The sequence below is a fragment of the Stegodyphus dumicola genome, chromosome X1, assembly GCF_044657685.1.
Source record: "Stegodyphus dumicola isolate Sdum_Otavi_A_Nest chromosome X1, ASM4465768v1".
Lineage (NCBI taxonomy): Eukaryota > Metazoa > Arthropoda > Arachnida > Araneae > Eresidae > Stegodyphus > Stegodyphus dumicola.
In genome coordinates this window covers 196,015,048-196,028,613 of record NC_140780.1, presented here as the reverse complement: position 1 = coordinate 196,028,613, position 13,566 = coordinate 196,015,048, and the positions used below count along the sequence as shown (strand labels likewise).

The 13,566-nt window shown below is 30.9% G+C and overlaps 1 protein-coding gene and 1 long non-coding RNA gene across 2 annotated transcripts in view; one reads left to right on the top strand and one right to left on the bottom strand.

Moving 5' to 3' along the window:
• The window catches only part of LOC118197243 (uncharacterized), a 32,851-nt gene extending 27,703 nt beyond the window's left edge, over positions 1-5,148 (bottom strand). Inside the window, exon 1 of the long non-coding RNA XR_004759547.1 lies at positions 5,011-5,148. This is a non-coding gene — a long non-coding RNA (uncharacterized LOC118197243). The remainder of the gene's footprint in view (positions 1-5,010) is intronic.
• Positions 5,149-5,170: 22 nt separating this feature from the next.
• LOC118197242 (homeobox protein Hox-A5-like) overlaps positions 5,171-13,566 on the top strand; it is a 63,027-nt gene continuing 54,631 nt past the window's right edge. The window contains exon 1 of the mRNA XM_035368749.2: positions 5,171-5,942. Within this exon, the coding sequence (XP_035224640.1) occupies positions 5,357-5,942 (586 nt within the window). The 5' untranslated portion in view covers positions 5,171-5,356. The remainder of the gene's footprint in view (positions 5,943-13,566) is intronic.

The following is a 13,566-nucleotide window of genomic DNA, read 5'->3' as shown; positions in this document are numbered from 1 at the left end:
AGGAGGCTGCATTTAGACTATTTTCTGATTACTATAGAAAGGTACAAATAAGCATTCAAATTCTGGAGATATAATGATAAGCTTTGCGAATATTTCATTCAAAATGCTGAAAAAGTACATAAAATCGCTTATGAAATATGATATTAAACTATATTGGAAATAAAGGGAAAGAATACTTACATAAAATGCATTAATTTAAAGAAGGAAAGAATTCGACAGCGAAAGCAAGTATAAATATATCTTTTTTGATTGTCTTAGATTCGCATGCTGAGAAACGTTGAAAGAAAACATCCTGACATGGGGAGAAAAAGGCGTAGTTTGAGTGTTGGGGTTTTTGAATGGGTTTTCGGGACACGCCTCCGTCCCCTTCCAAAACCCCAGGAGCCGAGCCACGTCCTTGACCTAGACCGGTATTGGTTTTTGCACGAAAATGGGAGATTCTTTAAAATTAAATTGATTTCCTCTAACTCAACCACAAAGCCGAATATCAAAATGAGCACTGATTTTATTTGGAATCAAGGTGATTACACTATTTATTCGATTTCGATTTGTCTTTGACTTAAGAAAGGTTAAGCTGAATTGACACTGAAAGGCTACAATCGAGCAAATTTTTTTTATCTCTTTGCTATTATCCAAGGTCTTAAATAAATTTTTTATAAATAAAGTGTCACAAAAACTCTTCTTTAGTATTTTAATTTTGTAAATAAATGTTAACTTTTAATTTGATTAAATTGCTAAAACTAGGAAAGCAAATTGAATTTGGTAAAAAATCGAAAATTTTAAATTTTTTGTTGATATAATTGCTTTTACCATAAAACATCTTAAGCATTTTCCACGCATATTTTGAAATTTGATGGAAGAGTAACAAACGATTTGACAACGACTATAAATAGTAAATTTGAGGACTAAAGGCTGATTTTCAAAAACTAATATATTTTAAATTCATCCGGTTTGTCCGACTGTAAGTTTGAAAATAAACTGAAGAGTATTAATTCCTATTTCAAGTAGAAGTCTTGAGTTCTATATTAACTTGACGCTGTGTAAGAGGAAAAGTCGATTATTACACATCACAAGTAATATATTTGTTTAGCATACAACAGAAGTGACTCATACTTTGTCACTATCTGACACTAAGTCTGAGCTGTTAAGCATGGAATGGACGCAAAATTATCCAGAATTCTGTTCAGCGCAGCACTCAAGAACAAAAATGTTCAGTTTCTGGAATGAGCTAACAAGAGGAATATTTTCCTTCTTGCACATTCGTTTAATATTTGCATATTGCTATAGTCGTTTTAATACATATTTGAGATCTAGTCAAAAAATACTGTAATTAATTACATACTTTTAAATGATACGATAAGTATACGCCACAAATTCAAACCACTTTTGCTAGCGAACTTTAGCTCCTGGCTGAGAAATTTTTAATTTAGATGCTTTTGCTTACCTCATAATTCAGACTAAATTTATAACAAGTTATTTTAAAACTCATAGCAATAAAATCTAAATTTAATGACAGGTTTTGTGCTTGGGGGAAGGGAAAAAAGCTCTCTGTGCAAACAAATAATTTTCAAAAGCTAAAATAAATGTTCATTGAATTTTTATCATAAACAACTTATTTATTAAATTTCTTTATTCCACGCAGATATTTTCTTATTCCTAGTTAAAGGTTTATTTGATACTTAAGGTAGTCGAAATATACCATACAACCGCCAAACTCAGATGTATGATTTATATAATTGGTTTACTCATGAATTATATATATTTAAACAGAAATAAATTAATCAGTTAATATATTACATTTCCACAATTTTAAACGTAGTTTTTGTTCTCACTCATTGCTTCCTTCAAATAATAATTAAAAATTATTTTCAAGCTATGAAACAATATATATATATATATATATATATATATATATATATATATACAGTTTTAAAAGCTTGAAAATCAATTTTAATCAACATATAATATATATGCTGTTAAAACAGACTGATATATACATACACACACACACACATATATATATATTATACTAGTTACATGTATAGAAAATTCTTAGCACGAAGACGTATTATCTGCTGAAATTCCTAAGATAAAAGTACACTAAAGTGTATAACAAAATATTTTGCGCAGTAAAAGAGTGTTCTTAAAATACTAAGAAGTAAATTAGGAGATTGTATTTAATGAAAATTACAAAAGAAAATAAATTATTAATGCATACATATTAAATAAATTGTTCCCTACATTGTGTTATTACAATAGTTATTGTTTATTTAGTTTTTAAAGTTGTTCAAAACAGCGGTTAGTAATAAATTACGAAATTTTTTGATGAATTTATTTCAATAACAGTGATGCCATAATTTTCTGAGAAGTAATATTTATTTTCAATCCTATGGGATAACTATCATAATTGATCTGCTTCAAAAACTGAAAATATAACCTGAGATAATAAATTCAATAAGTTGTTGATGTTAAAATAATTAAATTTAAAAATATTTTAGAATTTGCTGATCAATTATTCATTACAAATTCATTTTGACATTGTTAAATGAATTGAAAACTTATTTGAAATTAAAAGGTAAGCGAAAAATTAATAAAAAAAATTCTCATGCACAATTTGTTTACAAATTTGTACTACGAATTGTACTGGAGTCTGATTCTATTACATACAACAAACACACAAGTAAAATAACAATTAAAAAAAATAATCGTAATAATAATTTAAGGTTTTTCAAAATTATAAAATGATCTTTAAAACACTTATCACTTATTTCTTTCCGATGAAAAATTTCAAATAAAATCACTATAACTAATTCTCATTTAATTTCTAGCTTGCTTTATAAGAAAGTTAGCGTCTATCGTCTAGAGTATTTTGTTAACACCTCTCTCAAAATACAATAGAAATTAGGTGCTTGATGAGATTCGTTTATTAGCACATTGTTTCAAGATTTGCTCTGCTATGAATTGTCAATCGCAAGGAACCCCAAACGAAGCTTCTTGAAACTGAAAGCAATTCATATTCTACTTTCAAAGTAAAAGTGATTCAGGAGATGCAACGATAGAGTTCTAGTAAAATTTATCAAATTTAAAGACAGATTAAAAACATTTGCGCAACAGGTATATGTTTAAATTACTTTTCTTTTCAATGTGGAAATATCATGCCCTCTATGTACATATATGCGTAATTTCCAGATGGAGAAAATAAAAAGTAATTTAAATGTGATTCCCCTTCATTGGAGAGATAACGCTCTGTTAAATATTCTGCTCACTTAATAAGTGGAAGAATTTTTTTATTTTTGACAGATGTATTAAAAGTAATATATATATATATACACACATAGAATTTTTTTAGAAATTCTTGTTAGTTAACCTTTTTCACTTTTTTAATAGAGAAGTGTTAAGCGAGATCAAAATGTTTTTAAGCAGTTTAAATGATTCATCACTTTTCATTTTATCAATCGTTGGAAAGAAATTAGTGACTATCAAAAACTATTTTGCTTCTGAAACTTGCGTCCGATATCGGTATAATGAATTGTTCAAAATTGGTCAGACGATCCCCTAGTAAAAGTACTTAATTCTAGTACATTTCCAGCAGGCTCTTATATTTCTTCTGAAAGAAGAACTTTGCGTCAGTTTGAGAGGAGAGTGAAAAAGAACAAAAGAGAAGAGAGAATGAAAAAAGAGACCAGTTGGAGAAAAGAGAATGACAGATATTAATTGCGGGGTCCAAGGTGGAAGAGCGGGGGCGGCCGGAGTGAAATTATAATGTGATTGCAGAGCTTGGGCATGTACTGAACGTTTCATTCGCTCAGGAGACGGATCGATCTTGAAGAAAATGAGCTATTGGGGAGAAGACCAGCCTAGAGAGGAAAAAGTTGGAACGTTATCAACCGTTCAGAACGTGAACAGCTTCACTCGCAGAGCAACGTCGTGGTCTGGCAGGAACCCCGTCTGTTTGGTCTGTCTTCGAGTTTTCACATAAATTACCCTGGATAGTTTCGATCAGCTACAAGCTGAGACTTTATTAAGAACAAGGACTTCCGGATGCACGTTGTTTCGGTATGTAAATTCTCTGCGATCGACATCTCAGAATTATTTTGATGTGTAACTTCGCATACAGAGACTGAGTTAAGTGTTTAGTTTTGTAAGCATTTTATGACTGCACATCTGAGTATGCATTGAGAAAAGGACAATAACTTCATTATGAAGGAGTAGCATAAGAAAGGAAGTAACGAACTTTGCAAAAGCGTTAAATTTAAACAAACTGTTTTGCTCGGTCATAGTTTCGAGTTCTTATTTTCTCTGAAAATCTCGTCTTGAAAGCCTACTATCTTAATAATTTCTCTCATAACTATATTAATAAATAAAACGCTGTAAGCTGATTCTTAACTTTTAAAATTATCAACAAAATTTATTTGTTTGATAATATATTTTTCGTTGAAGGGAAGATATCAAAAATTAAATAAATAAATTGGAAATTGATTTAAAAATACGATAAGAAACTCAAGTATTGCGAAACTGGCAGTTACTATTTATTAAAGTCAGCAAATAAAAACAAAAATTTGTAAGAGAAATTAAAAATAAAATTTCATAAAAAATCAAATGACGTAAGATATTTAAATATATTTAAATTAAATAGCGATATAAAATTTTTAAAAAATTATATATGTATATATCTATATATCCTCGAAAATATATGCATGCATTTAAGAAAGCATAATAAGAAAATTAAAGTTCATTATTGAAATTAGAAACTTTAAAAAAGTGATAGCTTAAGAAAATAAATATTGTAAATGCAGTAAACTATTCAAAGTTTTGAAACCGTGAAAATTTGAAATAGCGTCCGCCGGAGTGCGTCCGCCAGGACTGCTAGTTGCCAAGTCAGCTTGTTTCCTAGCAGCTGAATAACACGAGTTGTTGGATGGGAGGCGCTGTCAGTAGCAACCTTAACGCTATGAGCACTTACGAAGCAGCATTTTAAAGGTAGCGCTCGAAGAGTTAGGACACACTCACCTTGTAGCAGACGGTCCGTTCACGAACCTCAGCAGCGGGTCTCTCGACTCTTGCTTTCGTTTTAATAAGAGCTTAAAGTAAACAATTATTGCGAGATAATTCACACTTTAGTCGCAAATCGGCACCCGAGAAGTGCGAGTCCACCGACTCGATCATGTACTCCAAGTTTGCGCTCCCTCTGATTGGCGGAGCTGCGTCACGTGGTCGCTAGGGCCGTACCATATTTGGAATAATGTGCTATTAAAAGTGTGCCGGAGGTTTCCTGGTGTGCAGTATAGCCATAATTCATCAAAATTGCGAGGGATATTGGCAGAATTATAGCCTCTCTACAAATCAAACGGGACTTATGAGTTCGTATCAGTTTGTAAATTCGCTGACGTCGTGTTACAGTCAACCCAGACAGGATCCGACGGCTCAGGACTATTACACGCCGCCGGTTCAGGCGTACGGAAACTGTTTTAACGGGCCCTCGTCGCCGGTTCAGCCGCAGCAGTACGGGGCCCCTTATTCTCAGCATTTGCAAACACAGAATGGGGACCCCCATCAATTTAGTAGCTGCTCACAGCAGCAGAGACTTGGTCATTCTATCAGCAGCCAGAGTCCCCGTACTCCGACTCCCTCCGTGACTCCAGTGCCGAGCTGCAAGTATGCGGAGCCGCCGACGGTCCACGCCGCTTCACCGCAGGACCTGTCCACGACCAGCAGCAGCTCCCAGCCCCCGGAAAGTCCTGACCCGGGACAGTCCCCGACCCCTACTTCCAAATCTTCGACAAGTCGGCATCTCAGCCCAGATTCTTCACCTCAGGAATCCAGTCCTCAACAATCCCCTTCGCCGCAGCAGCAAAATTCACAGCAGCCTCAGAAAGGCAATGCTTTCCAAGGCAATCAACCGCAGATTTATCCCTGGATGAGAAAAGTACACGTTGGTCAAAGTAAGTCTCCCAATTTCCATAACTATAAACTGAAGCGACTATACATTGACTTAACACCGGTATAGATAAAAATAAAAATAAACCAAAGAACCACACTCTGAAAACTTACAACTTGCTTGTTACTTTTGCATTCACTTACCTGCATATATACATACAATTTAACTAATATTCTCTCCTAATTATGTGTAGTATTAAATAATAATTTCAAGTGAAAGTAAACGTAATTTCTAGACTACTTCTCTTTCTAAAAATTCTAACTTTTTGCAGTTACTCAAGTATCAAAACATTTTTCAGAAGCTTCTAAATTATTATTTTGTGTCTTACAGCAAAGTAATATTTTGAACACTGAATTAAGAAGGTAAAATTGAGAATGAGGAACTATATACATTGTGTTTTGTTGAAAATGTTTTTGCATATATAATCTTACTCAGAGGTGAGTAAAATTTTGAGAAACTACTCTGAAAAAGAGATAATAAATTACAATATACATTAAATTAATTAAATTTAAATAAAGAATATAATTAGTTAAAGACTGACAGTGAAAAAGTTTTTATATTTGATATTTTAAATAGTTAATTTTCATAAGTTCTGAATTTTAAGACATCTAATTGTTATATTAAAGTTTTTTTAAACACAAAATACAGTTTTAAATTATACTGGTAGTTTTATTATGCAGTATAGATAACTATCTACTCTAATTAGATAAATAATCAGAACAAACAAGTCCAAATGTAATAACATGAATAATACACAAGCTCTGAATGAATGCTGTGGTTTTAGAACTAAAATTAGCTTTCAGTACTCAGTATCAAAAATTGCAGGAAATAGTTTTGTTGTCTAATAAACAGAAGTCAGTATATAATATCAGAAACTGCAAGTAGCAGTAGATTGTTCTTTTGGCAAATAAACAAAATTCCAAAGAAGGAAAGCTGAAACTCAAGTATATTAATAAGTTTTGATAATGTAATATATGAAAATATATTAATTACCAATTTTTGATTTTATTTGTTAGGATCAGGACCGACAAATTTTCAATTAGTTAGCAAAAAAACTGAGATCAACACAGAATAGCTTTGAGAAGCTGCAATAAACACTGTAGAAAGCTGCATACAAATTTTAACGTTCACCTTTATCACTTTAGATATTATTTTTAATATGTTGATAGAAAAATGTCTCTTCTAAAATAATCAACAGCTGTTGCAAAGTTAATTTAAACTAAAAGTGTTAATAACTGAATGGTGCAACATGAAATTGTTTCAACTTGAAGCCAAACTGTTCCACACTTACAAACAAATTGAAACCATATTACAGGTTTAACTTTTTCCATCATTGAAAGAGATCGTTTAAAGGCATTTTACGTCAGGAATTCATGGCAATTAAGTGTATTTAATATAATCTGGGATTTGATCATGCACAGTTCTTACTTTATTATTAACTAATGCCACACTATATTATTATTTCAGTTGATGACAATTTAAAATTGTTTTAAAAATAAATATAGCAAACTGTAGCCAAAACTTTTTTAATTTACTTTTGGATGATATTTGCATGGCATTCATTGAAAAAAGAATTATATGTACTTAATTCCCCAAAAGAGAATTTCAAGGTCAAAGAAATATTTTAGAAGTGTATTTGCGAGATTTATGCTGAAAACTTACTGAGATATCTATACCAGATTAGCATGAAACACAAATGAAAAAACATAACAAATACAACTTCATGTTTGAGAGAAATTTTCATGCCTTAATGCTTTAGATATGATGTAAATACTTATATTAATTCACTGAAAGGTACAATGGAACACAGAAAGTTCAGAATTATTCAATGACTGAAATGAATTAAATGAATTAATTTGAAATCCCAGATTACCTCAATGCAAAAATCTATCTTCTTTTGAAAATAATTCTCTTTAAACAGATTTTAGTTTGTTTAATATTTTTCATTACAATCTTTTCATAAACATATATTTGGTGCATGATACACTATGCTTCAAATGAGTTCCCAACAAAAACAATGTTTTGTCTAGAAAACGCTCCTTAAAAATGAGTTTAGTAGAATTTTTTGTAACATAATTGTGGAAAATATTTGAAGTATGGATTTTGGACTTAATAAGAAAACTTGAATATGACTTGGCATTTTTGTCAAAGTTGATTCCTACAGAAATAAGAGCACAAGTAGCATATCCATGCCTTAAATTAAGCATGCCTGAAAAATCCATGCCTGAAATTATATAGGAAAATTTGATTCACATTAATATTCAATAAACAGTGGAATTCAAACATTGACCGCAAATAAACGGACTGACTAAATATGACATTTTATGAATTTATAATGAATTAATATTTAGGAGTTAAGTGATTTGCATTTTCTGATATTTTAAACGAGGAAATAATCATTGCTTTATCTCGCATCAACTGAATCGAAATGAGATCTTATTATGACAAACACTCCTTCGTTGATTATTTAGGTCATTTTAGTTTAAAAATTCCTTTTCACAAACAACAACAGAAAACACTTTCGAGTTATGAATTATTTTAAGAATAAAATATTTGTCCAATATGGAAAATAGTAAACAAAACACGAAATCATATCTTTTACATGTTATTTGTATAAAAGCGAAATAACAGAAATGTAAACACAGGCTGTTGAAATTTGGTTTAATATATGCATATCTGAAATGCATCATATGCATTCAGTGTTTATGAACTGGTTTTCTATCTTCTATCCTATTGTTTCATACATAAGTTTTAATATATTAAAATTCGTACTGAGATGAAACTAAAACTCTCATATAATTAGTAAAAGAAAGTTTTGTAAGCTATTTTAATGGCAAATTTTAGTTTATTTTGTTTTAAATACAGAGCCATGTTGGTTTTGCTGAGTATTTATTTTATGGCTCATTAGCTGCAAACTTTAAATAATGATATTAATGAACTATAGAAAAGGTCCATTGATTTCATACTCAGACTTTATGAAAATTTTGCTATGTCAAGTCTTTATAGTTCCATGTGCACTAATTAGATCTGTTTTAACTGAAATCGAAAAATTATGGTTGGTGAGAACTGAAGCTTAATTGAAAGATAATATTTTCTAATTCTTTACATTCAGAAATATGCGATATTTTAATTATAATGTAAATTCACGATAACTTATTTTAGCATTTTTGCTGAGAGGGAATGTGTTTATCTAAACAAAATACATATATCTCTGATCATTTGAAAAGAAATGCCTCAAAAAATACTGAAAAATACATTCCAAGCTTAATTGACATATTAAGGAGTGATAATCTTCCTTTTTTTTTTTTCAGACTTTTTCAATATAAAATATATTTTGCCAGAATTTTTTTTCCTGCTTGTAATGTAACTTGATTGTAAAAACAAAATCACATTGATTTTATGGGATTTTGCAAAGATTTTATTTCTCTTATTGTGATATTTTTACTTGTATTAGCAAATCCTTCTTAATATTTCTAATATTAATCTTTAAGCACCATAATATACAAGGAATAAGTTTTGTTTGGGGAGCAAAATCCAGCATAATGAAATAAAGAACTATTCATTAGATTTAAAAAAAAAAAAAAAATAGCATGCGTATTTGAAGGAATTAAATGTAAATATTTAATTCCTACATTTTTTCTCATGGAGTATTATAAATATTCTTGCTTATAAACCACTATAAATAAATAACAGAGCAATATAAAAATGAATTTTAATGTTAAAGATATAAACAAAACAAATATATCATTACCCAAGTGGTACTTTTGCTTTATTCCCTAGTGTATTTGTGTGTATCATGTATTACGCGAAATCCTTTATTGCAGTAACTGTCTGATTTCCATTACATTATATTTTTAGACATGATGTATCATGTTTAGTTAATAGCAAACAGTTTCAAAACAGTTTAAAAACAAAACCAGTGTAAAAAAGAGTTATTTATTGGTTACATTTATGCTATATTCTAATTTAAATAACTTAATCATTCGACAGTATGATGTTTATTAACTGTGCACGGATTTTCTTTTATAGTGTAACAAACTGGATGTTTTAGATGATTGTCCTTAAATGAATTTTAATATAAAGTAAATCAAAATTATTTACTTTCGATAAAAGTAATTACGCATGCACGCATAATATACTAATACAGTTTATAAGGACGTTTGTAGAAAGTAATACTTTCAGTTTACCTGGATTAGAGCATATTATCCAATTCCATTCCTGTGTTTACATCTTATCGCCGCTTGCCGATGTTAAGCCTAACGTCGCTTACGAGTTGAACTTGGGACGTTTCCAGTGCTTTTTCTATTTTGTTGGCGCCAAACGCTCCCAGAAGAAGTGCAGATTTCTGCAAAAACATAATCACTCCTTATGCTGCAACTATAAGCATTTCCAAATCTTGAAACCAGATACAAATTATGTACTTACAAATAGGTTTCTTTGCTTTCGAAATCGTCGCGGCTATCGCGACGTGGTGCATTTCGTTGACAGTCAGTCTAGATGTAAAAATAAGTAAATGAGTTTAGTTGTTTGTTTTCAGATAGCCTAGAGCTGATTCATCATGAAAAGACCCTACAGGATTCACAAAAACGTTGTTAATGAACAACATCGTCATTTACTCTTCACTCAGGGAAGCACCGGCAGCGGCCTGCCATTAGGCATAATCTCACTTAAAACACAAAAAGTAGCTCATAATCACTTAGATCATTACAATCCCACGGTATAATGTAGTTTAAAATATAATCCAGATGTTGAAAAGGAACAAAAGTTTAGGTTTCGCCCGGAAAACACACCAACGATCCGCCGTGGAACATCTGGTCCGAAGAGCGGGAATGGTGCTCCCCGTCTGCGAGAGCTCCTGGAGCGGGCAACGCTTTTCAAGACGCTCGAATTGCCGTAAATATTCGGGGCCAGTTTGCTGTCAAAGTGCGTTTTACCCCTCCCTTCCGACCATAAAACTCGGCGTGTAGGGCCTATAAAACTTTCCGCACGGCCATAATTTTGTCCGAGCTTAGCTGTAGTCCCAGTTCGCCTTCGGCCATAAAACGCAGCCGAAGGTTACAAAGGGGCTCCTGGCTAGACATTTTTATGACCGCTATAAACCAGTGGGAAAGAGCCCGTTAAAGTACAAAAGAGCCTGCGCTGCCAAAGACACTGCTTAATCATTTAATTTGAGTTTCGGAGTGGAAATGCTCCTAGAGAGGTTTAACGTCGATTGCTTTTATTGCTGTGACGATAATCATCTGCAGTTTCGGTTCGTAAAATACTTTTGTTGCTTCTTTTTTTTTTCTACTACATTCTTTTTTGTCGTTCAATCCATTTTTGTTTTGTTAACGTGTTAATTGTTGAGACAACCGTATGGTTTTCATGACCATTGTATTTTATTCTAGACTTTTTACAAATTAATTTAGGAAAATAGTATTTATTTATGTACTTCGTAAACTTGTTTCGGCTGAAAAATTTTGCAGTGCAGAGACCAGTTTTTTAGGGGCTCGCTTTTTTTAATACGCAGCCATATTTAAATAACGGTATTTATTGCAGTTTTAAAGAGACATGCATGAAGCATAATGGAAAACATTAGCTCAAATAAATTCTGATGTACGACTTATTCTCATGTGAAGAATTACTGCTTAGAAAGTAGTTAATATTGGATGTTAAACAATTTTAATATTTTCATTTTTTCACCGCGGTCTCTAAGTGGGCAAGAACTTAAAAAATAAACTAACACAAATTAGGAAATATTCTGAAATTGGAAATGGCGCTGAATTATTTCACTTTCTTCTTATCTGTTTTATCGTTCCACCAGGGTTGCAAATTTCAGCATTGTATATAACATATACAGAAAATGCAGGTTTTTTTTTTTTTTTTTTTTTTTTTTTTTTTTTTTTTTATATATATATATATATATATATTGTTTTCTGTCTACTAATATGATGAATATATATTGATTGTTTAAGAATTTTCGCTTTCGCTTGAAAGATTCTGGTTGATATATATAGATTAAAGTGGCTATTATTTTTCATTACTGTGTTAGAAATACAGCTATCACATTGTAATTATGGCCAGCCTTATACTTTTAAATAGACATAATGTAGTATTGACGATATAGTTCTTTATTTATTTATTTAAATTACAATTTTGGAGATCAGCTCACACATGTGAAACATAATGAATCTTTTACATCTGAGCTAAAAATTTTGGAGCAAGTAGCATGTTTCTTTTTTAGAATTAAAGGAAAGAGAGTGGGGGTGTAAAGATATTATTTTCACAGCTTTATTCTTGAAATACATTAAACATTTTAACTGGAAAATTAGACAATATTAATTGAAGAGGCTTAATACATATATGTGTAGTGATTGTGTGCATACACGTAATATAATTCACAATTTTGCTTCTGAAAATTCTTAGTGCATTTTTTATTTACTTAAGAGATTCCTTCAGCATTGCAAAGTAGTAATGCCATAATCTTCAATAAAGAGCCACGATTTTTCTTAATGTGCCATATATATATATTAAGAAAAATAATAGCTCCTTTTTAAAGATTATAACATTACTACTTTCTCCTTGTAATGTAAGGCAAATCCTAAGTAAATAAAAAAATGCACTAAGAATTTTCAGAAGTAAAATTGTGAATTATATTACATGTATATGCATACAAACACTACACGTATATATTAAGCCTCTTCAGTCAATATTTTGTAATTTTTCAATTAGAAAGTTTAAAGTATTTCAAGAATACAACTGCAAAAATAATATCTTTAGCATTTGTTTCCAGTTTCTTAATGTAAAATTTATTACAAAATTTCTTCTATGATTAGGCAACAAGTTGCGTAAAATTTCTCACAAAATTGTAAAAACATATAAAAAGCATAAACATAGTTTCTTGCAATAGTTTCCAAATAAGAAAAAGCATCATCATTGCCTTATCTAAAGGTGATTGGTTTTTGGAACGTTGGTGAAGCATACCGATATGTCTTTTCATCACCAATGTCAAACGTCTTACAATAACACGTGTTTAATGACTCTATAACACGCTGTTTACTCACATATCAGTAACTGTAGAGCTGATGGGGAGGTCAGTATAAACCGGTCTTGTTTGTCCCTTTCTTTGCAATTTTGTTTTACTGATTTGCTTTTATAGTCAGCCAGCTGATTTGCTGACTGTTCTGATACCGAACCTTCTAAACCATTAAGGTGATAATGTCCACCCAGTTTCGACTGTATAATGGAGAAAATGTGTTAAGCTGAAATAAATAAACAACGATATACAAATTAACAGGAACTGGTGCATGCCTTAAGATAAATTTTTTAATGAAAATAGAACTTTAAAAATACTATTACTTGGATCCCTTACTGCGTACTTTCAGCTTAAAGCAAAAGAAATACGCAAACACATGATCATACTCATTATCTAGGAATTTTGTTTCATAATTGTTAGATTTCATAATTATTCTGAAGAGTAGCTGCTGCTTTAGAAGTAGATATACCTGCGAAAATGGTAGATAACATTTATAGGCTCTAGACATAGATTAAGCATCTCTCTCTCTCTGTATATATATATTATATATAACAAGCAAGGTAGTTATTACAATATATATATATATATATATATATATATTATAGATATTCTT